The 24,159-nt window shown below is 43.3% G+C and overlaps 1 protein-coding gene across 4 annotated transcripts in view; it reads right to left on the reverse strand.

Moving 5' to 3' along the window:
* Nucleotides 1-11,868: 11,868 nt before the first annotated feature.
* KCNN3 (potassium calcium-activated channel subfamily N member 3) overlaps nt 11,869-24,159 on the reverse strand; it is a 153,410-nt gene continuing 141,119 nt past the window's right edge. For 3 of the 4 annotated variants that reach the window (XM_031436188.2, XM_031436191.2, XM_064477803.1), the window contains exon 8: nt 20,032-20,355. In XM_031436188.2, the coding sequence (XP_031292048.1) occupies nt 20,059-20,355 (297 nt within the window). In that variant the 3' untranslated portion in view covers nt 20,032-20,058. Of the gene's footprint in view, nt 19,864-20,031; nt 20,356-24,159 lie in introns of those variants that run through there. The other variant, XM_031436189.2, reaches the window with a different exon arrangement.

Consider the following 24,159-nt stretch of genomic DNA (forward strand, 5'->3'; position numbering starts at 1 on the left):
TGGCGTGCTTTGCTTCTAAGCGGGAGATGCTGATTTAGGTCTGGGAGGAGGTCCAGGAATATGTATTTTTAGAGAGCTCTCTAGGTGATCTTGATGTGCATGTTGAGAACCAATAGGTGTTTAGATAAATGAGAGCTGTTACCCTTGGAGTGAGGGAGATGGAGAGGGCTTTAGAGAAGTAGGTCTTGAAAGATGGGGTAGATGTTTCTCAGCAAAATGTAGGTAAGGGCTCTCCAGACAGGAGACAGAGCATGTGTAAACCCTTAGGGAACACAAGTGTATGAAACTCAGGTTTATGAAACCCAGTTGTGTGTGTGTGAGTGTAAGACAGGGAATGGAAGAGGGAGAGGAGATGAAGAAAGGAGGACGGGTGGTGGAGAGAGAGGGAAGGAGGCTGGAAGGTGGGTTGCAGCAGCGGGGGTGAGGGGTGGGGGGCAGGACTGGAAATCATGCTAAGGGATGTAGATTTGATCCTAGAGACAGGGGGAATACCTGAAGAATTTCCATGCAGGGTAGAATGTAATTTGCTTTCTCAATGGTTTTTATTTAAAACCTTGTCTTTTTGATTCCAAGAATTTTGACATATTGAAGGAAAATAAACAGAAGCAGAGAAAAGAAAATCACAATTTATAATTAATTCAGCCAGAAGCATCTTAGCACTTTTGGTGAGAGAAGAGAGTAGACTGCTGAAAATTGAATGCACTGTGAAGTGGCTATTATTTCACTGACTTACCTCATTTGGGAAGAAAAAGGAGGAAGAGAGAGTATTTTCACGGCTGAAGATATGGAGGCACGATTAAGGGAAATCAATTGCTGAGCTCGGCCTTCCCGGGTGGAAGGTGGCAAAGGGGCCCTCGCGGGAGGCAGAAGGCCCCGCAGCTGTGGGGAGGGGGGAGCCCAGCCCCCGCTGGCCTGGGGACGCCAGTGTTTGGTGGCTCCACAGGGATAAGGGGAATGAGATGCAGCAGGAGGAGGTTCCCGGGCATCTTCCTCCGCAGGAACCGGGGGCTGCTGCCTCCCCAGCTCCCTGGGTTTCCTGAATGATCCATGCCTCCCTCTGAATGCCCTTAAGAGATTCAGACCTCTGTAAAATTGGATCGGGAGGAGATATTTATCAGTCCTTACTGTTTCTTGATGATTGGGAGGACTGGCAAGAATGTGCTTTTGAGGCAGTAAAGCCTCTTTTTAATCACAGTGCACAATGTGCTTTCGACTCCCGGGTGTAATCAGAGTCGTGTGAGCTGCATTCTTGATTTGCGGCCCCTGGGACGCTGTGTTGGGATTTCTAGCCTTCTTTATTTTATGCTGATAGAGTCAGTTGAATCTAAGCATGGCAGAGACTAGAAAGCCCCATCATTAGACAGAAAGAAGCAATGGCTGAGTAAGTCAGCTCCCTCTGGGTAAAACACAAAGCTTGGAAATAAGCAACTCTACATAAACAGCAGGAGCCTGGGCTAGCTGGGTGCCTGTGGGAGGTGACCTCACATATGCTACCTCATTTGATCTTCACAGCAACCCTCCAGCAGGAGTACTATTAATATTCCCTTCTTACAGATGGGTAAACTGAGGCTTGGAGTTCTTTCTCGTGGAAGGTCACCAGCTAGTAAGCACCTAAGTCAGCATAAGAACCCTCGTCTAGAGGACTCTAAACCCAGGTGTTGTGTACTTAAGTTGTTCTTGATTAAATAAGACATACTTGACAGGGCTCCTTTTTCCTCTATGGAAACCTTTAAGGATGGCTTTCTCCTTCCTTTAGTCTTCAGGAAAGTCTGCCATGTGCTCAAGATCAAAGTTCTCTGGTGATAACGCTCTCCTCCTAACTGAAGAAGTATGTATGTAATTTATGGGCATCTCATTTATTTTCTAAAGTCCAAAACAGCATCAGAGGCTTCCAGGGGTGTCCCTTCAGCCCTGCTTTCCTGGATGCTGGGTCATTTCTCCTACTCACCTTAGTTGGTGCTGCTGCCAACTAGCTGAATTAGACTAGAGGAAAAACCTGGCATATTTTGAGTGTTGCTTTATTAGTGACTTTAAAACTAGGAAGTATAGCAGGTATACAAAAAAATGTACGCATACATCTTTGGACAGGTTAAAAAAGAATAATAAAGGGGCAAGGGTGTAGCTCAAATGGCAGAGCACGTGCTTAGCTATACAAGGTCCTGGGTTCAATCCCCAGTACCTCCTCTAAAAATAAATAAAATAAGTAAACCTAACTTCCCCCCACCAAAAATTAAAAATTTTTTTAAAATTAAAAAAAAAGAATAATAAAACGAACATCTGTATCTTATCTACCCAGATTGAAATCTAGAAGATGTTCAGAAGCTTACAGTTCCCAGCACCCCTCTCCAGCCCATCTTCCTTTCTTCCCCACGACACACCAATGTCTGCATCTTTAAGCAGGATATGATTTATTTCTGCCTGGTTTTGAACATCAAAGCACAGGCACATACAATGTGTACGCTCCCTCAGGTTGCTTCTTCCCTCAGTATTATGTGACTGGGCTGCATTCCTGCTGGGGTACCTGGCTGTAGGTCATCGATTTCATCTTCACTGATGCATGACATTCCATTGTGCGACTATCCATAATTGTTATACCCACTCTATTCTTTTTTTGGGTCGATTCTGGTGATATTTTGTTTATCTGTTTTATAAACAACTCTGGCTCACTGGATATGCACATACTCAACTAATCTAAGTAATGACAAATTCTTTTCCAAAGTGATTATACCAATTTACACATCCACCAGCAGTGGGTGAGAGTTCCAGTTGCTCCCCATACAACACCTGGTATTATCTGATTTCCTTTTTTTTTTTCTGTCACTCTAGTGGGTGTGAAATAGTAACTTGTCATTTTGTTTGCATTTCCTTGATCACTAGAAGCTGATCACCTTTCATATGTTTATGGACATTTGTGGTTCCTTTTCTGTGAAATTCGTGTTCTTTTTGCCTATTTTTTTCCCAATTGGCTTGCTTGACTTTGTAAGTCATGCAAGTTGTAACTCTCCTCTTGCTTTTAAAGAAATACGGAGTCAAAGTCTTAATCTCAATATACTCAGACTTGTCAGTCATTCTCCCTTGGTCTGAGCTTTTGGAGCCTTGTTTAGGAAATGTTTTCTATTGTCTCCTGAAAGTTTTGCAGTTTTTCTTTACATTTATGCTTTTAATTCAATCAGCATTAATTTTTGTGCATAAATTTAGATAATCATTTTTTTCAATGCAGCTCATTGAATAGTCAATTTTCCCCCATCTGATTTGTAAGGACAGCTCTATAATAGAACAAGTTTCCATAAATGTATGAGTCTGTTTGTCAGCTCTCTGTTGTGTTTCATTGTTCAATTTGTCTTCCTCTCCCTGCACAAAGGCCACGTTACCTTAATTACTAGAGCTTTATGACAAACATTCTTGATATATGGTAAGTCCTCCTACCCTATTCTCCTTCAGAAATGTCAAGGCCCTTTTTGTTTTGGTATCAATTTAACAATCAGCTTGTCATGCTTCACAAAAAAACCTGCTTGGATTTTGATTGGCATTGTATTAAGTTTATAGATTCATTTGGGGGAGAATAAACATATTTACAATCCTGAACATGGATATTTTCCCATTTATTTAAGTTTTCTTTATTATCCTTTAATAACATTTTATACTTTTCTCTGTAAAGCTCAAATACATATTTTATTAGTTTATTGCTAGATTTCCAATATTTTTGGATGCTACTATAAATGGTTGCTTTTGTAAGATTTCATTTCCTAGCTTCTTATTGATAGGATATAGAAATGTAATTAATTTTTATCTATTGAATTTGTATCCAGCAACCACGCTCTCTTATTAATTCTAATAATAATTTATCTTTAGATGCTTCAGGGTAGACAAGCAGACAATCACATTAACTGCAAATAATAAAATTTTCTTCCTTCCTAATGCTGTTCCTCTTATTTTTCCACTGATACTGCACGGCTAGGGCCTCCACTGCAGAGGCGGGAGTTACGGGTGTCCCGGTCTCACCCGTAAGTGTGATGTGTGCTTTAGGAAGATATCATCTTGTAGAAATCATGTACTGGGTTAAGGAAGTTCCCTTAGTATTAATTTTTTTATTGCTGTATTACAAATTACTACAAGCTTAATGGTTCAAAACAACACACATCTATTATTTCAGTTTCCATGGGTCAGGGGTGTGAGCACAGCTTAGCTGGGTCATTTGCTCAGAGTCTTACAAGAGTGCAGCCACCTCGTTGGCCAGCCTGTCTCACGTGGAAGCTAGACTAAGGAAGGATCTTCTTTCTAAGCTTGTTCAGAATGTTGACAGAATTCATTTCCATGCAGCTATATGACTGAGGGCCCAGATTTCTTACTGGCTATTGGCTGTCCTCAGCTCCTAGAGGCCAGCCGTAGTTCCTTGCCGCAAGTCCCTTTCCATGGCAGTTCACAACATGTCTGTTTGCTTCTTCAAAGTCAGCAGGCAAATCTCTCCAGTCTGCTAAGATGGTCTTCTATAACAAGACCCAATCACAGGAATGACATCCCATCACCTTTGCTATATTCCACTGGGTAGAAGCAAGTCCCAGGTCCAGCCCACACTCAGGAGGAGAAGAGCATACAGAGGCATGAATCACTGGATGATGACACTACACCTTCTCTGCCTAGTTTGCTCAGGGTCTTTTTTTTTTTTTAATTAACTGATGTTGAATTTAATTAATCTCTTTAAAAAATCTATTGTTATTAAATGATTTGATCTGTTAATGTGGTGAGTTTCATTATTTTTCTAATATTAAACAAACATTTTGGGATAAACATAATTTAATTATTATGTGTTTGTTTCCCATTTATTTCTAGATTTAGTTTGATAATAGTAGGTTTACAATGTTCGTGTCTATAGTCATAAATAAAACTGCAGTTTTCCTTGTACCATCTTTATCAGGTTCTGATATCAGTGCTATGCTAGCCTCATGAAATGAGTTGGGGAACAGCTCTTTTTTTTTCTTATGCTTTGGGAAAAAAATGTGTAAGATTGGAATTATTTTGTTCCTTGAATATTTGGCAGAATTTTCTGGTAAAATCAGGCATTTTCTTTATGGGAAAAATTTGAACCATTTAGTTATTCATAATGATTTTATGGCTATTCTACTTTTAATATTTTCTTGAGTCAGTTTTGATAAGCAATCTTTTTTTTTTTTTCTTGCTATTTTTCCCCACTTATTTCCAAGTATCCTCCTAGTATCATTTTAGTGATTGTAGCATCACTCCTAATACTGCTTTGTATTCTCTCTCTCCCCTTCTCTGTTCCCTCCCTTCCTCTGTCTCTTTTTGTTCAGTCCTGCTAGAGGTTTATCAATTTTATTTGTGTTTTCACAGGATCAACTTCTGGCTTTTTAAAAATCTTATCGAGTGTATGTTTATTTTTTATTTAATTTCTGCTCTTTATTTTATTCATTCTGCTTTTCTCAAAATTGCATTCAACTAATTTTGATAGGTATTTTCATTAAAGTTCTGTTTTACATATTTTAAAATGTCCATTATGATTTATTTTTTGATTCATGAGTTATTTATAAGTATGTTTCTTAATTTCCAAAGGACATGTTTTTTGGTTATAATTTTTTGTGTTACTGATTTTTAGCATATATTACATTGCAGTCAGACAGTGTTGCTTGTGTGGCACCAGTCTTTTAAAATGTGTTTGTGGCCCATTAAGTGGTCAATTTTCAGGAATGGTCCATGTACTGGGAAAAAGTCTACTACAGATTTTATGATGGTTAAGTCATTCAAATTTTCACAATCCTTTCAGATTTTTTTTGGTCTGCCTGGTCTACTGCTTACTCAGAGAGATGTGTTACATTTTCCTGCTATGATTGTGGGCTTGTCTGTGTTTTGCTGTAGTTCCATGTTTGTTTTATGTATTTTGAGGCCACATGATTAAATATATAAATTCAGAATTGTTCTGTTTTCTTGGTGAACTCAGTGCACTTTTGCTTTTACATTAAAGTCTGTTTCACCCCTGATAGCTGTTGATACCAGGTAGTGAGATCCCTGATAGTGGATAGCTCCACCACTTTCTTTTGGCTAGAATAACCTGGTGTATCTTTTTAAAATTTGTACTTTTAAGTGGTGGGGGAGGGTATAGCTTAGTGGTAGAGTGCATGCTTAGCATGCGTGAGGTCCTGGGTTCAATCCCCAGTACCTCCATCAAAATAAATAAATAAACCGAGTTACCTACCCCAAAGAAATTAACACAACATTGAAAACAACTGTACTTCAATTAAAAAAATTTTGTACTTTCAATTTTTCTTTATCTTCATGTTTTAGATATGTCCCTGATAAATAGCATTTACTTGGATCATTGAAAACAGTTGGTTTGACAATCTTTTTCTTTGCCTAGAGCATTTAGTCCATTATTTTCATTGTGATTATGGAAATAGTTGGCTGTATTTGTCCTGTTTTGTTTTGGCCTTTCAGTCTGTTCCACCTTTTCTGTATTTTTCCTCCTTTTGAATTGACTTTGTCGAGTCTTTCAACCTCAACTAATTTGAAAGTTATGGACTATTTCAAATATACAATTGATTATAATTTTAATGATTTACTCTGAGGTTATCAATGTTTACCTTCCTTCCAAACAATATCCAGACCATTTGTACTGCACTCCTCATCCCCACCTGCCTGATCGTCATTGCCTGCTTTAGTCTCGTCTTCCTGTGAAAACCTGGTTGAGTCATTTGACAGAATCTCCTTCCTCCATCACCTTTCTACTTTGGTGGTCAAGGTACACTCTAGAGTCAATCTTGACATTTCCAATCTTCTTGTTATCCTGTTTAGTTTTTGTGTTTTAAACTTTTTAAATGTCAGAACTACTGAGCAGGCATTTCCTTTCATTCTCACTCTGGGTACTCCTCTGGGAAATCAGACATGTGTACAGAAGATTGGTTCTTCTCCACCAGGACTCTTTATGTTGAATGTGACTGAAAACTCAACTCCAAATGGCTTCACCATAAAGCAAAGTTACTGGCTCAGGTAATTAGAAGATTCAGTGGCTCCACGGATGTACCACGGCCCCCATTTCTCTCTTCCTCTCCTCTCTGCATTTGGTGGCCTGGGCTTTATCCTCATGGTCCACATGTTGCCCCCTGGCAACTCCACCCTTGCACCTCATGAAACAAAATGGAGCATCACTTCCTGACAAAATCTGTACACCATACCTTCCCAGGGAAGCCTATCTTTTCTGGTAGCTCCTGCTTAAGCCCTGGCTCTGAGACTCATTTGCCCATGTGGGCTTAATGCAAGCCATGTGCCCATTCCTCAGTGAGGGTGATGAGTTACTCTAATTGTCTTAGCCTGCTTTGGTCCACCATGGGTCTGGAAGTAGGATTAATCCCACCCAAATGCACAGTGGAGATGGGGGAAGGGTGAGTTCACCAAATTAAAATCCATGTACAACGGGCTGGAAAACTGGGGGAACAGATGTCACAGAGGTAATGAATAATGTCCTCTGTAGCCTTCTTTCACCACGTTCTCCATGAGAACTGAGGATGTCAGGTCCTCTTGTTGACCTTCAGACAATAATAGATGATTATTTTCTCATTTGAACCGAAGCCAAACAGGATCCAAGGTTCCTAATTTCTGAGTCAAGTAAATACTGCATTGTCATCCTTACAGAAAATTCTCTAGGAAATCTGAAGTATAAATCTGTTAGGATTCCTAAATTCTGATTTTTCAGGCAGAGCTATATTTCTACCTTCTCATTCCAAGAGGTGGGAGGTGAGGAGGGTGTTCGAAGAAAGGGCAATTGAATCACCGTGTATAGGAGCTTACAGAAGACCTGACATTTCCCTTGATGAGTGACTGGGGTGTGGGTGCCCCACTGCTCTATGTATTCTTTCTTGAGAAATACTTGATGGCTTTTAAGTGATACCCCAGTGTTGGAAAGTAGGAGGTAGAACAGATTTGGAAGAAAACTTTACCTAAGTAAAGAGGAGATCACCTGTAGGGAACGGTAACATATTGCATTTGTGTTTTCCACCTTTGCTTTTCTAGGGGACAAAATTGCATTTTAAGAGATGCTATTAAGTGTGACTTGTCCTTGGGAAAAAATGAAGTGTAAATTACAAATTCATGCTACAAAAAAAAAAGATTAAGCTAATTTTGGCTACTGTTCATGTACTATTCGCAGTAGTGACTGAAGTAAATATTAATAACCTTGACCACCATTAGCATAATCCACTGTAATGCTGGATATAAAATTGCATCATTTTAATAATCTAATTTAATGTTTCCTAACCAGTGGGGGTTCTTGTAGATTTGCAAGTATTAGCTCTAAATTCTTTAAACTAAAAGCAGATAACATTGAAAATGATCAATGCTACTGGAATATAAAGTACACGATGAATTCATTTAGCCAGTGACAATATGCATATCTTTGTTCTCAGTGAGAGATTGATGATGTGGGGTGCGTATGTGTGTGCGTGAACATGTGTGGGGGGAAGCAGGGCCTTTTATTTTTATCTAATGTTGGCAAAATTGATAACTGACTATGAGGATGAATCTAGGAAGAACATGGCGAGGCTCTGGGCAGGCCTCAGCTTTCCACACCCGCACAGAAGGCATTCTCAACATGCGGTGGCAATGTTCCAGTCCAATTTCTGCCCAATTAGGCAGAAACTCTCTGATTTTGGGCCAATCACTTCTCTTGTCCCTCCATTTCCTCTGTGTAAATTAAGGGACGTGACAGACAAATGAGTTTCCAGGATGCCCAAGGAGTTTCCTATTTCCTCACGTTGCTGTATCTCCATCTGACCTGCAGGGGGCAGTCTTATTCAGAGGGCCCTGAATTTAGCAGCATGTCCACTTCTGAGAAGCGGGTCCACCTGTGGGTTCTAATGTCCCTTTCCCCCCGCTTTCACAGCTATGTATAATGTAATAATGGGTCAAGTTTCCTTTTAGATAGAAGACAACACCTTATTTAACAGTGAAATATAGTTAGGACAAAAAAATCCATGGGTGTCACATGGCAGGCTACCCTGTTTTTGTGTTAGGTTTAATGAGACACCTGCTAGCAAGGACAACATGTTATTTTTAACCTTAACCTTTCGCCTAATGAAAATTGTTGAGATGGCCCTTCCTGAATCTTCACCCAGAGCTGAGGCCAAAGAAAGACATTAAGCCCCAGACAGACTGGGTGCCAGGAGAAACAGAAGGCTGCAGCTGCAAGGCAGACAAATACCGAGTGAATAATAACCTGGCTGCATTGTTGGCCAATACGTGTAGAGCCGAATGCAAATGAGCACAGGTTCATGGGGCCAGAACTAAAAAGAAACGAGGGCAGATGAAAGGAGTGGAGCTTCAAGCAAATCCCTGTCTTTACACAAATCTATCCTCCCTTCCTATCCTCCCTTCCCCTCCTCCCCAGCATCTCCTTGCCAACTCAGGGGAGGGTAGAGATCCCCTGGGGGGCACCGGCCAGGCTGGGCACTGGGGGGGGGTCTCACTTCAGAAAGCTCTGGATCAGCCCTCAACTCTGAGTGCCCCCAGGAACCCCTTGAGGGGCTTCAGGGAAATGCCCGGGCATCACCCCAGATGCTGCCATCAGAATCTCAGGGGCTTAGGGGCACTGGCTTGGATGTTTTCAAAAGCTTCTGAGATGATTCTAGTGTGAAGCCAAGATTGCGAACCTCTGCTCAGATAAATGGAGTGACCACCATGCTCAACGGCCTGAGTCTTTATTTGAACACGGCGGCAAGCAGGCTTTATCACACATCAGTGTGTCTATACCTTCTCACTGGTGAACAGCTGCTCACCTTGGGCATGGGTCTCACTTTCTTTCTAGGTTGTTAAAACCAGGTTAGGCACTAAACCTGTTTATGTGCCTGCAGGTTGGCACTGACATCAACACCATCTTGGCCTTGCTTCAAGAGGCAACTTTTCCCAGGGGGTTCTGTTTCCAATCTAAATTAAGATTTCCTCCTGAAAAAAAACTCCTATTTTCACAACTGTAGACTAGGGAAGGAAGAAGACAAAATTAAAGGAAATCAGCCACTTGCATTTTTGGTTTTTGTTTGAGTCAGTTCCCTTCTTGTTTTCATTTAATGCCATCATATTTGTATCAACATTTGCCAGACCATCTTTAAAATGCCCTTTCTCTCTCCAGCGTCAGTGCAAGAGGAAGTAGCGAAGGCCAAAGACTCAGCTCAACCTCGGTGGCACAACTCCTGCACTTTGCACAAAGAAAGAGACGCAGCCTTCCACCCAGACCTCCAAACCCGCAGTCCACTCCACCGCTCACATTCCACGCCTGGGACTCAGCATGTGGACTCAACACGCGCTCTTGGTCTTGCTCATCCAGAGATGGCTGGCCATAGAATCTGAGCCCCCAGGTGTGTGTTCCCTCCCAAAAGGTGCTGAAAAGTCCTAGATCGTATTTTCAGTTTTACGTCCTGACTTAGGTAAGTCATTTACTGCTCGGTTTTCTTTAGCTTCATTTTCCTACTTGAATAATGGGCATAATATTTGTCATCCAGCTCATAGGGCGACAACTAACTTACTGACATTTGAGGTCCTTAGATGAAAGTTATTATTGTTTATAAGTAAAAAGTATTATTATTTAGTAATCACTGAGTTGGTAAATGTAGTCCTTCATAAGGAATTTTTGGAAGAGAGCTTTAAGGAATGAACAGCAGCAGAAATATAGCTAGATATATTTTAGAAAATATTTTTTAACTTAGAAAAAGTCCCAAATAGTAGATACCAGTTTTGAAAGCACCTAAAAGGCATTTTCTTCTTCTTCTTCTTTTTCTTTCTTTCTTTCTTTCTTCTTTTTTTTTTTTTTGTCTAGAGTTACAGAAAAATTCAGAAGGAGGAAAGTAAGGGTATGGGGGTTTCCATTTGGGGACCTTGATTTCCCATCCCCTGGCTGCCAAGCCTTCTTAGTGATGGTTCCACACATGTGGCTGCAGCTGTGGGGACAGCTGGAGAGACCTGTTGTCTTTCTGGTCCCCTCTGATATTTTGCAATGTCCCTTCTGATTGACCCCGTGAAGGGCATGACCTCTCTGGCCTGGCTCTGGCTGTCATGAGGGTGTTGCCACTTGGATAGGGAGCAGGAGAGAAGATGTAGTTGATTTGAAAAAGTAAAATGCTCCTTGGAGCTCATGAGCAGAGCCATGGAAACCTGGTGACTCCCCCTGGCAGCTCTGGGGGCTTCTAACCAGAAAGGCTGGTGCTTCACAAGCTATCACACGGTAGAAAGAGAAGAGCTTAGGCTAAGGTAGCGAGACTGATTGGTACAGGCCATTGTGTTACTGTAGAAAGGCCGGGCGCAGGGGCTCTAGAAAGTTCACTGGGGCCCCTCAGCCAGCCTTCTAAGACAGGTTCCCACCTGGCCCAGGGAGAGAACTTCCCACTTGTCTTTCTGTGTGTGTTACTGAAAGGAAGCAATACTTCAACCAATCTAAGCCCTGTCCCCTGCAAGTTAGTCAGCCTGATGCCAACAAAACCCTGCATAGGACATGAGGACCAGGCCCTTCTGAGGCTGCTGTGTGATGAGCACTGGGCACTAGGCCGAACAAAATGTTTGCTATTAAAATGGATTACAAGGAAATTACAAAATCACTTTAACCACTCTTCTGCACTCCTGCAGAGGGAAAACAAAGTGGCTGAAACAGAAAAATGTTTCCCAAAGGAAAATTTAATTTCCTCTTTGGTAACCTGAGAAAGTTTACCACAATTTCATTCAAAACCTTCAGGTACTGGGGGGGAGGGTATAGCTCAGTGGCAGAGCACATGCTTAGCATGCACAAGGTCCTGGGTTCAATCCCCAGCACCTCCATTAAAAAAGAAAAACAAAAAAACCTTTAGGCACTTGACTTTTTTTTTTTTTTAATATCCTTTACCTTTTTAATAAAAAGTAAAAAACAAACAAAAAAATACATCGATGTCCTGAATAGAACCTCTCTATGTAAAGTTCTCACTAAACAAATAAACATAGGACCAGACAAAAGAAATGGAGCTGCGAATAGCAATATGATATATTATGAAGCGTTTATATATATGTATATATTATATATGAATGTGCAGGTATATGTGTGTGCACCTATGTACGTATAAATATGCCTACGTATGTTACACACACACACACACACACATATATTTATACTGACCTCTTTAGATTGAAGTCCAAGGCACTTTTTACAATGAACAGGTTAAAGCCATTAATTCAGAACGTAACTGTTTCTGGGTACATATCGATTTATGGCGCCAACATCACAATTCACATATTTCCTTGTTTACCTTGGAGGGTCTGGTTGGTGTAATGAACAAGAGACTTGGTTTAAAAAGAGATTAGGAATGTTGCTAGATGGTTAAACTAACTTCTTTTGCTAGTTTCCTCTGGGGAGGAGAATTCCCACTGCTGGGCTGCCGAGTTTCTCAAGGAAGGAACAGAGATGCAGCCATTTCTGCACTACCCTGGGCTGTGACCCGGGTGGCCTTCTGGGGGACCTGCCCTGAGAAGCCACCTGCTATTCTGATGGCCCTGCTAGCATACACTAAAATGAAAAACTTAAAAAGGTGCTTTGAGGTGGCTCGAGGCTATGAAGTGAGTGCTTTTAAAAATGAGACTAGAAAAAGACTGCTTCTTTTGTACACCACCCAAGCTCTATGACCTCAAGAGGAATTTGAAGATGCATTTGTTTTTAATTCTTATGATTGCACGGGACCTCTACTTCATCAAATACTTCTGTAAGTGAGGGTCAGGGAAGAAATGGTTTAATTTTTGATCATTAATGATGTTGGTTACCATTGGCATGTGGTGAGGCCAGCACTTCTCAGCATTTGTGTATATATATATGCAGATCACTTGGGGATCTTGTTAAGACACCCAATTTGATTAAGCAGGGCTGGCATGGGGCCTGAGTTCTAACAAGTTCCCAGGTGATGCCTATGTCGCCGGTCCACGTATCACACTTTGACCGGCAAGGGTTAGCATATAGCTTACACCTGAATTACTGTCAAGAGATCTGCTTTCCCCAAGTCAGGAATTTGTATTGAGTTCCTTGATTCTAGATTGAAAAACAACTTTGAGTAGAAAAATCAGAACACTCTCTACAAGTGTAAAAGCCTTGGCCTGGGAAAGGCTAGAAGGAAAAGACAAAAGACACAGTTCTATTTAGTAGTGGAAAAGTATTGAGAGACAAATCAATTACCACCAGTACATTCATCAGTCAGTTATAAAATTGAGAATAAACTAATTTCCATTACCCAGTGAGTGAGTAACTTGCTAAAAACAGATGCCCTGGAGTTCTGATGGCTTTAATGGAGCTCAGGCTAACATGTAACTAAGGGGCAGAACGGAGACCGAGAGAATTTAGCTCAATAAAAATAAAATGTGTGTTCAAGTTAAGTCCCAGCTATGCAAGACTGAAGCTGGGCATTGAGAAATTTCTCTTTTGAATGGCGTGAATAATATCATTGAAGCCCCAGCCTCATCTATATGTAAGCTCAGATAAATGGAAGTTTGTGAGGATTCCAGCTGTTTCCCCAGGAGAAAACCTGCTGTTTTGCACTAGCGGTGTATCTGTGTGACCTTTCAGAGACTGCAGAGGGAAGAGATGCGCACACTCAGTTGACTCTACCCTGATGCTACTTGGTTTGCACCTGTACAATATTACACCAAAGTGATAACAAGTGAGGGTCCGTTTTGGGAGGAGACCCACTGATCCTTGGAAAACCTTTGTTCTGTAACCAAACACATCCTGTTTTCATCTAGAAATAGTCCCTTGGTCAGTCAAAGGAGGGAAGTGAAAAATTCTACATGTCTCAGAGGAGGCATGAATATCATCGTTGCCCAAGGAGAGAATTTTCCACAAGTTTGCCAATAAAGGAAAACATCTTGATTGAAACTCGCTCTTTCCTCCCAGCTAGAGTAAACTCGCAGAAAAGGAAGCCCAGCTCTTTGCTGGGTCCTGCGTGTCCTGCCTCCTCCCCTCATTCCCTTAGGAGCTGTGCTCCGAGTTGTGGATAAGCATGTGGAAACCTTGCTCCCTGTAGGGCAGCGCCGACTTGGAAAAGCGCATCTACAAACTGGGCTCTCACTGGGCCCCATGTAAATGGAATTCCAGTCCCGGCTATGCTCGGACACAGAGAAACTTCCAATGCCTAGAAGGACGAGTCTGTTGTGTCACAGGAGAACAGGACTCTTCCTTATGCCCAGTTCTGACATTGCCAAAGGAAAAACTGGTTGGCTGAGTTTGAGACTGACATCATTTATGTAATAGGGTCTTGGCATTTATATAGAAAGAGCCTGCACTTTTATTAAACTGGCTTTGCACAGCTGCTAGAGGAGTGATGGCTTTTAAAATCTCTTTGGAAATGGCTTGATAGAATTTAGGGTAGGATTATTCTTCTAAGCTGGGAATAATGTTGTTTTGTCGCTAATAGTCAGGTCTCAGAGAATTAGAATATGGCAGTTCTAACGGCTAGGGACCCTTGGTCTGGGTGTCAGGCAATCACTAACAATGATTTGTACTCAGAAACAGTCGTTGGGAGAGCAGGTTGACACTGGACCTGCTAAAGACTAGTTGGATACAAAATGTTAATTGAAAGTTACAATATATTTTATAATATAGCAATATATTTCATATTTAAAATAAACTGTTATGCTTTCTCCTATCGTTAAAAAATAGCAAGCAGTACAGAGGCAAGATGCAAATTCATATTGAAGCTCATCTGATTCTGAATATAAACACATCAGTTTCTGAGTTCACCATGAAAATGTTTCCTCCGTTAACATCCTGTTGCTCTCTTTTGTTGTTCTCTTCTGGTCAGTGTGGAATGGAGAGTCTGGGGCCAAAACTGAGTTGTTGCGCCATTAAAAAGTGTGTCTGATGAAGGTGGATCAGTCCTGGTTGAGATTCAAAAACTGAGACAACATGACACAGTTAGAGAATGTTGTTCATTCACTGTCCTTCTTCTGTGGACTTGGATGTTGGCTGTTCCGATCAGACTGATACTTGATTTGTCTCTCTCTCTAAATATATATATATATATATATATATGTTTTTTTTTTTTTTGGCTATAAATTCAGCATCTCTTTGGGATCCAAACTACAGGTTGGTGTTGGATTTTGTGCTTTTCCTCCATCAGCTTGGTTGGTCACAACGTCTCTTTTGTTTGTTTCAACACACAGTCCAGGCCCAAGAGTACAGCTTCCAGAACTCATTTCTCAGGTGTGTAAACAACTGTGGCAGGGCACTTGGCACCTAGGTTTGGAGGTCATATGTTGAAGATTTGATAATGGTTTTGTTCAGAGGGAACTCCAGTTCATGTTTGGGCGTTTCCAGTAATGGTGTAAGAAAAAGAGATCACAGTTATTTTTTTCTCTATCTGTATATATTTATATACCATTGCACTGAGTACTTCTTAATAAGCTTCGGTCTATTTTAGTAAAAATCTACATATTACGTGTCTGACAGGAGTTTAGTGTTAATTTCTAGTCATGCAGCCTGGCACAAGCTTTCGGAACGAAGAGCACTCATTTCTATTCTACTACCAGAAGCAGGCAGTTAATATTGCTATCCCTGTAGCACTCCTTTCGTAGTGGTATCAATGATCCCATTCCCACAATGTTTACTTTGGCCGCAGCAGACAAGGAAGGGATACTGTCCAGGGTGTCATTAAGCCAACTGACTGCAGGGTAGGGAGGGGAAGGGGCTGTTCCCGCCTAACAGGAAACCACCAGATAGCTGTCTAAGGTACTGAAACCGAATGCCACAGAGTCAATAGGGACAGCGAAATGACCACTGACAGAGCCTTCATCTGCTTCTAAGCAATACCCAGGGAAGTAGAAGGACCGTGTAGGACCGGGGACGTATTTTAGGATTTAAAAGCAGAATCTTTAAAAGAGCAGTAACCTACTGGTAGTGCAATGACTTCATAGTGTCTCAGTTGTGGTACTGTGATGGTTAGTAACACCATTTGTTCTGAATGAAACACTGATTCTTAATCTGGGGTGCACTGTAATGTTGAGGTACACCCTGAAGGAGGAGAGAGGTCCTGGGAATATGTGCTAAGCCCATGTTTCTCCCTGCTAATGTCACTAACTGGTTGATAGGTAATAATTACTTTTTGGTAACATTTGACTACATTCAGAGGCAACATTAAAGTGTGGACTAGACAGAGCTGGTCTGGGCTGCTGCTGACAACAAGAGTGACTCCATTTTTAAATCTACTGAATACTCTGTACTTACGAACATTAACTCTTACTTTCATTTGAAGTATAGAGAAATTGAGGTATGAGGTGGTTATATTCATTGGCCAAACATGTGGATTCAGTGTTAGAGTCTTATTTATTCTGATTCTTTGTCTCTACTTTTCTTCTTCTCCGTCATTATTTTTTCACCAGGAAATTATTAAAAATCTAAGGGGGAAATCTTCAAATACATTAAAATCATTATTTTTTTTCAATGCCATTCCTTCTTGACCTTTAATGAATAACGACAGCTCGCACGCACTCAGCACTTCAGAGCCTGCACGGACATCTTCCACGTCTCGTCCCCGACGAGACCGCTGTTACACCGCTGGGACCTGCTGAGGTCAGAAGTCAGTGGTGACTCCGGGCCTCACCCTGCCTGTTGTTTTGGATTGTATTAAGCGTTTCCAGAGATGTGGTGTCATGAAGTTACGTTACGAGAATGGTGAGAGCAGTTCATAGACACTTTATGGCAATTTATTGATGACAATCACGCATATGTGGCCTTTGATCCAAAGATGCAGCTTTTTATTTGGACTTCAATCTAAGGAGGAGGGGGCCCCTAGTCTGATATAATTTGCCAACTGATGCTATGTCCTGAAATTCCACTGAGATTAGTGGTCTTAATGTGTAACAGTACATCCCTGACTTTACAGTACATGGCGCTATAATATGGCTTAAGCGATGAGGGGGTGGCTCTGTATTTTTAATTCAAGTGTCTAGATAGTTTAGGGAATATTAGAGTACTTTTACCTGTTATTGAGTTATCAGAAGGGTGACAGTAGGAGCTTTGCCGCTGGGTCAGCCTTCCAGAAGTGGGCAGAACTCCATCAGTTCAGTATTGGAGTGAGGTTACCATAATTAATAGTTTGTCCATATAGCCAATTCTTGAGAAGATGATTAAACCTTCTCCACCACCAAACTTGAAAATAAGGTACAAGAAGGCATGGCGTGAGAATCCACCTGCCCCCTTTGCCCATCTGACGGCAATGCTGAGGTGCAGTGGAATTAGCCAAAAGACAGGCTATGGGAAGGAAACCTGGGTGAGCTACACCCTGGATAATCGATACCTAAGTCATCAAGGGTTGATTGTACTTGCAGGAGGATGCATAACCTCCCCACAGAAAGCTGAAATACTAGTACAGAGATGCAGCCTCCCATTTACCATTGTAGGATCAACATGCAGATTCACTTGCTTTTTTTTTTTTTTTTGGAAGAGTAAGTATTCTTTTGCCAAAGATAAAAACCATACGTAGCTATTGCACTACCAATAGGTCCAGTCATGCTACAAATGCCCATGTGTGTCCAGGATGCCCGTGGCTACTGCTACTGGATGTAAGTCCAGTCACTCCCTTTGCTAGTGCCAGGCATCAGGATTTACCTAAGGATACAGCATGAGCAGTGGCTTAAAGCAGAATCACCCACAGACGACAATGGGTCAGTGACAGTCTGTGCACACTTTTGGGCAGGAGGAGTGGCAGTGGAATCTCTCATGGCATTTGTTTGAAATTCAGATGAAACCCTTATATGCGTGCACGTGCACACACACACAACCACACACACACACACATCGCAGGGTTAAAGCAGAATGGGAAGGGTGACTAGGAATTAAGACTTGATGGCTGTCGTTTAAAGGATCAGGACTGGCAAGCTCAGGCTGACCTGTCAGTGCTCTTCACACTGTGAAATGAACTAAGGCCACAGAGAAACTGCACGGTTATTTCGTCTGCTTATATGTTCAGCTGTCACTGAAAACACGAGCACCCTTCTTGGACATAAAAAAGGAGAGGGATCTTTCAGATAATCAATAGTCAAAAGAAGAAACAAACAAATAAAAAAGCCAGCAGCAAGTGTGGCATCTGTGGTATGCAAAACAACCAAGGAAAGTCCTCAAAGGAGTTATCAAGATAAAAATGAGGCCATTAAGGGAATATCAACAGCTATAAAAATAGATAAAAGAAGTTTAGCAAGAAACCACATCTGGAAAGAGTGACCTTTCTAGAGTCGTCTACCTTCTGCTGTCTGGTCCCCTTGTTCTTAGAAGACCAGGTCCAGGGCTGCAGAAGAGACGTCTCCACAGCTAGATGCCACCTTTGGAAAGGCGGCGACATCCTGTGCAAAGTGAAACCCGACAGGACAACCATCCGCAAACGACCGCCTTCCGTTTTACCGTAAACAGATGAAATGCTCCCTACAGCATCATTTAACTCCACACGAGCAGAAGTCAGAGACCTCAGAATGAGAAAAGTGATGGATAGCGGGGGGGTTTGGCATCACAAACGTTCCGCATGGTTAGATGATGGAGCGAGGAGAACATTTTGCATCCCCATCCCCTGTCCTCTCCGTGCCTGTCACTCGCTACACCAGATCTGGAGGTTTCTGAAGTCTCTTGGAATTTGAGATGTAATTAGAGTCGTTTGTGCACCAAGATTAACGTGGCACAGTAGGAACAGGCTACTGACGCATCCGTGTCACCTTACCTTACCCACAAGGCTCCTTAAGGGCTCCCTTTATCCTCATAACCCTTCACTTTGAAGTGGTTTTAGGGCAGGTAGAAGGGACCACCTGGGTCACTCACCATCATGTCTCCTCCCAGCTCTCAGGTGAAGCACTTGACCTCTTTGCACCCCTAACATCTGGGGCTGGAAACCTGTCGCTGGGTAAATATCACAAATGAGCAAACCCTCAGACAACACTATTCGCGCAGGTGTCATGGGGTCGCACCTGTTCGTACAGGTGTGCACGCACGTGCACAGATGCTGTTCCCCTTCCCTCGCGTACATCCACCCGATCACACGCTCCACTGGAACCCAGCTTGTTTGGACATAAGATGAAAACTCTGCAGAAGCTGTTATTTTTAGAAAGCTGCTTATCTCTCCAGAATGCCAACAATTTGGTCTTGTCATTCATCTCAGAGCAAGCATGGTGCGTATCCAGGACGAGGTACCCTGTTTTGCGTTTGAAGGGACATGTTTGAAGGGTCATCTTTAGTGACTCTGCGAATGTGGCCACCACTGGCAAGCTACCTGAACTGAGGGCACCCACATCCAGATTCAGACCAACTTAATGAACATTTAGAGGGTGCCTACTGCGAGCAGGGTAAGGTACCAGGTCCCTCTTTATTAGGGTCAATTGCAAACAAGAAAAGACCTGGGTTGAATATGGGATGTGTGTGTGTGTGTGTGTGCACACGCTTGCAAACACAAGGGTTTATATGGGTATTAATATTGGATGGAAAGTCTGGCTTCTTATTTGTCTATTTTTCTTTCGGTCTAAATTGAGTTTTACAACTGTGTAAGGATGGGAGGAAAGAATGTCTGTTTTGGCAAGATGTGGGCAGCTCTCTTTTACTTTTGTCATCCAGGGGCCTCCTTAGACGAAAGGAAAGAAGAGACGTGGGCTGCAGGACCCTGTGGTGAGGACCCATCCCCCCAAGCCGGATTCTACACCCTCCCTCCGAGGGACCCTCCTCTGGGTTGGCTTCACTGTCGCTACTTCAGTGCATCTGACCCCCCACCCCCCCAACGTGAAGACCTGAGATTGAACGTGGATTTCTGTTCTCCACCAACTCTGCAGCAAGGGCCCTGCCAGAGGCGTCGCTTCCTGTCATCTCCTCTTCCTGCTCCCAAGTAGAGGCACCTAAACAGAGATTAGATTTCTGGTTTCAAGGCATATCAAACCAAGCACGCTGAATGAACATGAGTTAGTTAATTAGCTCGGTCTTTCTTCTTTATGTTCCCTGGTCTGAATGTTCCTTGATGGCCAAGTGACCAGGAGAGAGTTGATTTGCATCTTAAGACCTATGGGTAATGCTTCTGGAGTGGGGAGTTTTATTTAGCAACTGCTTGAACTTGTGTACGGGGTCGGGAAGGAGGTGGAGCTGACCCCGATCGGGCTGTCGGAGAGTGGGGTGTGGGTGGTGCCCACCGCCACGCTGACGCCCCGGGCCTCCATGAGGGCAGACAGGAGCTGCTGCTGCTGCTGGCGCAGAGTGTCCGCGATGAGCAGGGGCAGGGAATTGAAGCTGGCGGTGAGATGCTCCAGCTTCGACTCCAGGCTGCCAATCTGTTTCTCCAGATCTTCGCTCCGATCATTTAGTTCTGTGATTAAGTCATACATGACGTTTTGCATCTGTTTGGAGAGACAGAGAGATGAGAGACAGGAGATGACAGATCATCACAGAAGAATCCGCCATGGGTAAAAAGAAACATTCTCCAAATCACAACTGGACCAGCAACATGGATGGACCTGGAGGTTGTCATCCTAAGTGAAGTAAGTCAGACAGAGAAAGAAAAATACCATATGATATTCCTTACAAGTGGAATCTTAAAAAATGACACAAATGAACTGATCTACAAAACAGAAACAGACTCAGACACAGAAAACAAACTTATGGTTACCAGGTGGCGAAGGGGGTGGGAAGGGATAAATTGGGAGTTCAAGATTTGCAGATACTAACTACTATGTATAAAATAGATAAACAAGTTTCTACTGAACAGCACAGGGAACTATATTGAATATCTTGTAGTAACAAATAATGAAAAAGAATATGAAAAGGAGTATATGTATGAATATAACTGAAATATGATGCTGTACGCCAGAAATTCACACAGCATTGTAAACTGACTATGCTTCAATAAAACAAACCAACCAACCCCAAATTACAACGGGACCAACTTCCACACCGGCTGTGTCTGATCTGGCCAAGGACGGAGAAGCGGTTTACTTTCTTGGAGACATGGAGGCTTGAACGACACAGCGTTTTCGTGTGTGTGTGTGTTTGCTATTGTTTTCTTATTACAAAAATAATGCACATTACTTATAAAAATATATTAGAAATTATGTAGAATGGAAAAGCAGCAGCACTTTCTTCTTAAGTAGAGCGAGTGTCTAAAGTGTCTTCATGTTCTTACGACGCCCAACCTCTCGGGTCCGACGTCAGTGGAACCCACTGATTAAGGAGGTGGCACTGTGGTGGGGAGTGGACAGCGCAGTAGACTTATAATTGGTAGGTCAGGGGTCAAGCATGTGTCTTCAGCTCACACTAATAACGTGCCTTCCCTCAGGCTCCTTCACCTCTCTGAACCTTGGTTTCCTTATAAAATAGGAGTTAATTAACTATACATAGTCATGAAACTATCCCGCGACCCCCAACCCATTTTCAACACAGTAGCCAGAATGTATGATGTACGACATAACTCACTCAGGCACGGGCTCCAGTGAAAGGGAGCTACCTCGCTGAGGTTACTGCCCCTACACTGCCTGGTCAAAGGGGAGGGACGCTGTCTCCGTCTGGGACATCCCTATGGGCCAGTCTACCTTCAGAGCACCTGTGACTCGGCAGAGGCCTTTGTTGATTGTATCACACTTCAGACTCTTCCTCTGCCACATTCTGGTTCCCTCACTCCCTGACGTGCCCCCCAGGAAACCTCCTGTGCTCTGTGCTGTCTCCCAGTGTCCCATGGGCCCGCCCTGTCCCCAGTGCTCGCCCCCTACCCATCCCATGGCTGACAGCCTCGCCTCCACTAAGCCTCCCCTTAAAAATCACCTTCTCAATGAAGCTGCCCCCATGCCCTTGATAACACTGCTCCTTGTCCCCAGCTCCATTCCTGATCCCATTAACCCTGCTCAACCTTTTTCTTTTCTTCATGCCGTGTTCTAATACACTAGCTAATTTGCTATTTCTTTGGCTTATTGTTGTCTGTCGTCTACTGCAGGGCAGATACCTTTTGCTGTTGTTTCACTGACGTGTTGAAACAGTATCTGGCACATAGGAGATGCTCAGCTAACATTTCTGGATGGACAAAGGTACATAAACATGCCTAGTAAGGGGGCCTGTCACACATGATTGGCACTAAAAGATGTCGATAGAACTAATGAATGAATAAAGTGCTGACACAGGGGAAAACCACCATCCCTGCCATCCTTTGCCCAAGGTAGGAGTTTAACTGATGGGGAAAGACCTTTGGCACCACATATTATTTCCATGTACCTAGAAGGTTTCTCAGTGTTTACCACCAAGAGCTGAGTGGCTTGAGGAAAGGACAGAAGACTCCCCAGGGGGCCCAGCCCAGGGCCTGCCTCTGGAGAGCAGGTGCTCAGTAAGCTTTTGTGAATGAACGCGGAAGGAGGTCGTGAGAGCAGGGGAGCAAACATGGGGTACCTCCAGGGAACTGCAAATATGATAAAACTTTAAAGTAATAAAATAAACTTGTCTTCTGAGAGTTAAATCATAAAACCAGGTCAGAGCAACACTAAACAAAGGGAGCTCATGCCAAGTGCACCACTTTCCTTCCCGGATCTGCGCTTGGGAGCGCGCCCTGTCTCCAGGCACTGCCATTCATTCAAGCTGTCCCAACTAGAAACCTGGGCGTCATCTGGTCCCCCAGCCCCCACAGCTCGCCAGTACCAAATCCTGCCCACCCTATGTCTAAATATCCCTCAAATTCAATTCATTTAATTGGAACGAAATCATTTTTGTCCCAACCAGTACCATCCAGCAGGCTGCGATGCCCTCAATATAGTTGAGTCCCATGGTTCTGACGCTACTCTCGGTGGAGGTACTAGGGATTGAACCCTGGACCTTGTACATGCTAAGTATGCTCTCTACCACTGAGCTATCCCCATCACCTGCCCCTGACTCTACTCTTATCAGGCAACTTTCTGATTATAATTTGGCTTCCAGGGTTAGTCTGTAGAATCCTTGTCTATGTGACAGCCACATTTCTTCCTGCAAATTAACAAATGACATCAGACTTGGGAGCAAGATTCATAGGACACTTCGAGCCCTTGGGTGTTTCTGTGGCTGCAACGGCAGGGAATCCGGCTGGTGGTTGCTCTGTACTGCCCCCCACCCCACTCTCCACCTCTAGGCCCTGTGGCTCTGGTCATCTGCTAGTGACACCCTGATCCTATTTCAGCTGAAATTTCAAGTTACTCCAGGAAGATGCAGAAACCACTGGTGCCTGCAGGGGCGAAGGGAGTGGGAAAAGAGGTGAAAGAGAAAAAAAGTGAAGGGAGGTGGCAAAACGCGAGAAGCCAGAGAGGAGATGGGGAAAGGGAGATTGAAAAATGTAGTGATACTTCCCCAGCTAGTGACATGCCCCAGAGAATATTGGCTGAAGCCCCAAAAGGAGCCATCACGGAGGCGGACTGGGCAGCTCTGCCGTTGCAAGATCAGGATTTTATTGTGGATGCCAGGGAGGCGAGGATGACTCTAGACGTGGAAGTGCTTCCTTCATTAATTAACATTCACAGAAGCTCCTCAAGGCGCACACTCTTCCTGGAATGTACAGACCACAAAACTATTTGATCGCAGGGCACCCTGAACTAAGTCCGGGCCCCTGGGTCTTGGCTTCTGTGCTGTGGCTGGCCAACAACCCCACCTTGGGAGGGTCTCTTTGCTCCTTTAGATCTTGGTTTCCTCATGTCTATTCCTAATCAGAACTACCACGTGCAAAACCGTTAGAGTTCACAAAGCATTTTCATGGCGATCATCTCATTTGATCAGTTGCACCTCAGATGTGAAGCATTATTTTTACATTTCAATGGGAGAAACTGAAGCTAGCACATAAAGCATCTGAGCCCCCAGCTCTGCCGCCCTGTGAGAGAGCTCTTCAATAGAGCCAGTGGTATGTGGAGGCCACACGCCTTTCTCTTCATCTAGAGAGGACCAAAGGGCAGGGCTGGAAGGTGGTGAGCTGGGAGGACAAAACACAGAACAAAAAAGGAGCGAACATGGCATTATTATGTCTCCCCCATTCTGTTGCCTGGAGACGGGATGTCAGGGGGAGTGTGGACCAACGTGAATGATGCCAGGCTGCTGCCAGGACCTTGGCTGTGCCTCCCAGGAAGATAGACTAAGACTAGATGGATGTGAGAGCTCGCCCTCCTGGCAGGTCCCACCCCCATCCCCCTGCAGCCCTGCAGGAGCCT

Source organism: Camelus dromedarius, chromosome 23 (genome assembly GCF_036321535.1).
Source record: "Camelus dromedarius isolate mCamDro1 chromosome 23, mCamDro1.pat, whole genome shotgun sequence".
Classification (NCBI taxonomy): Eukaryota; Metazoa; Chordata; class Mammalia; order Artiodactyla; family Camelidae; genus Camelus; species Camelus dromedarius.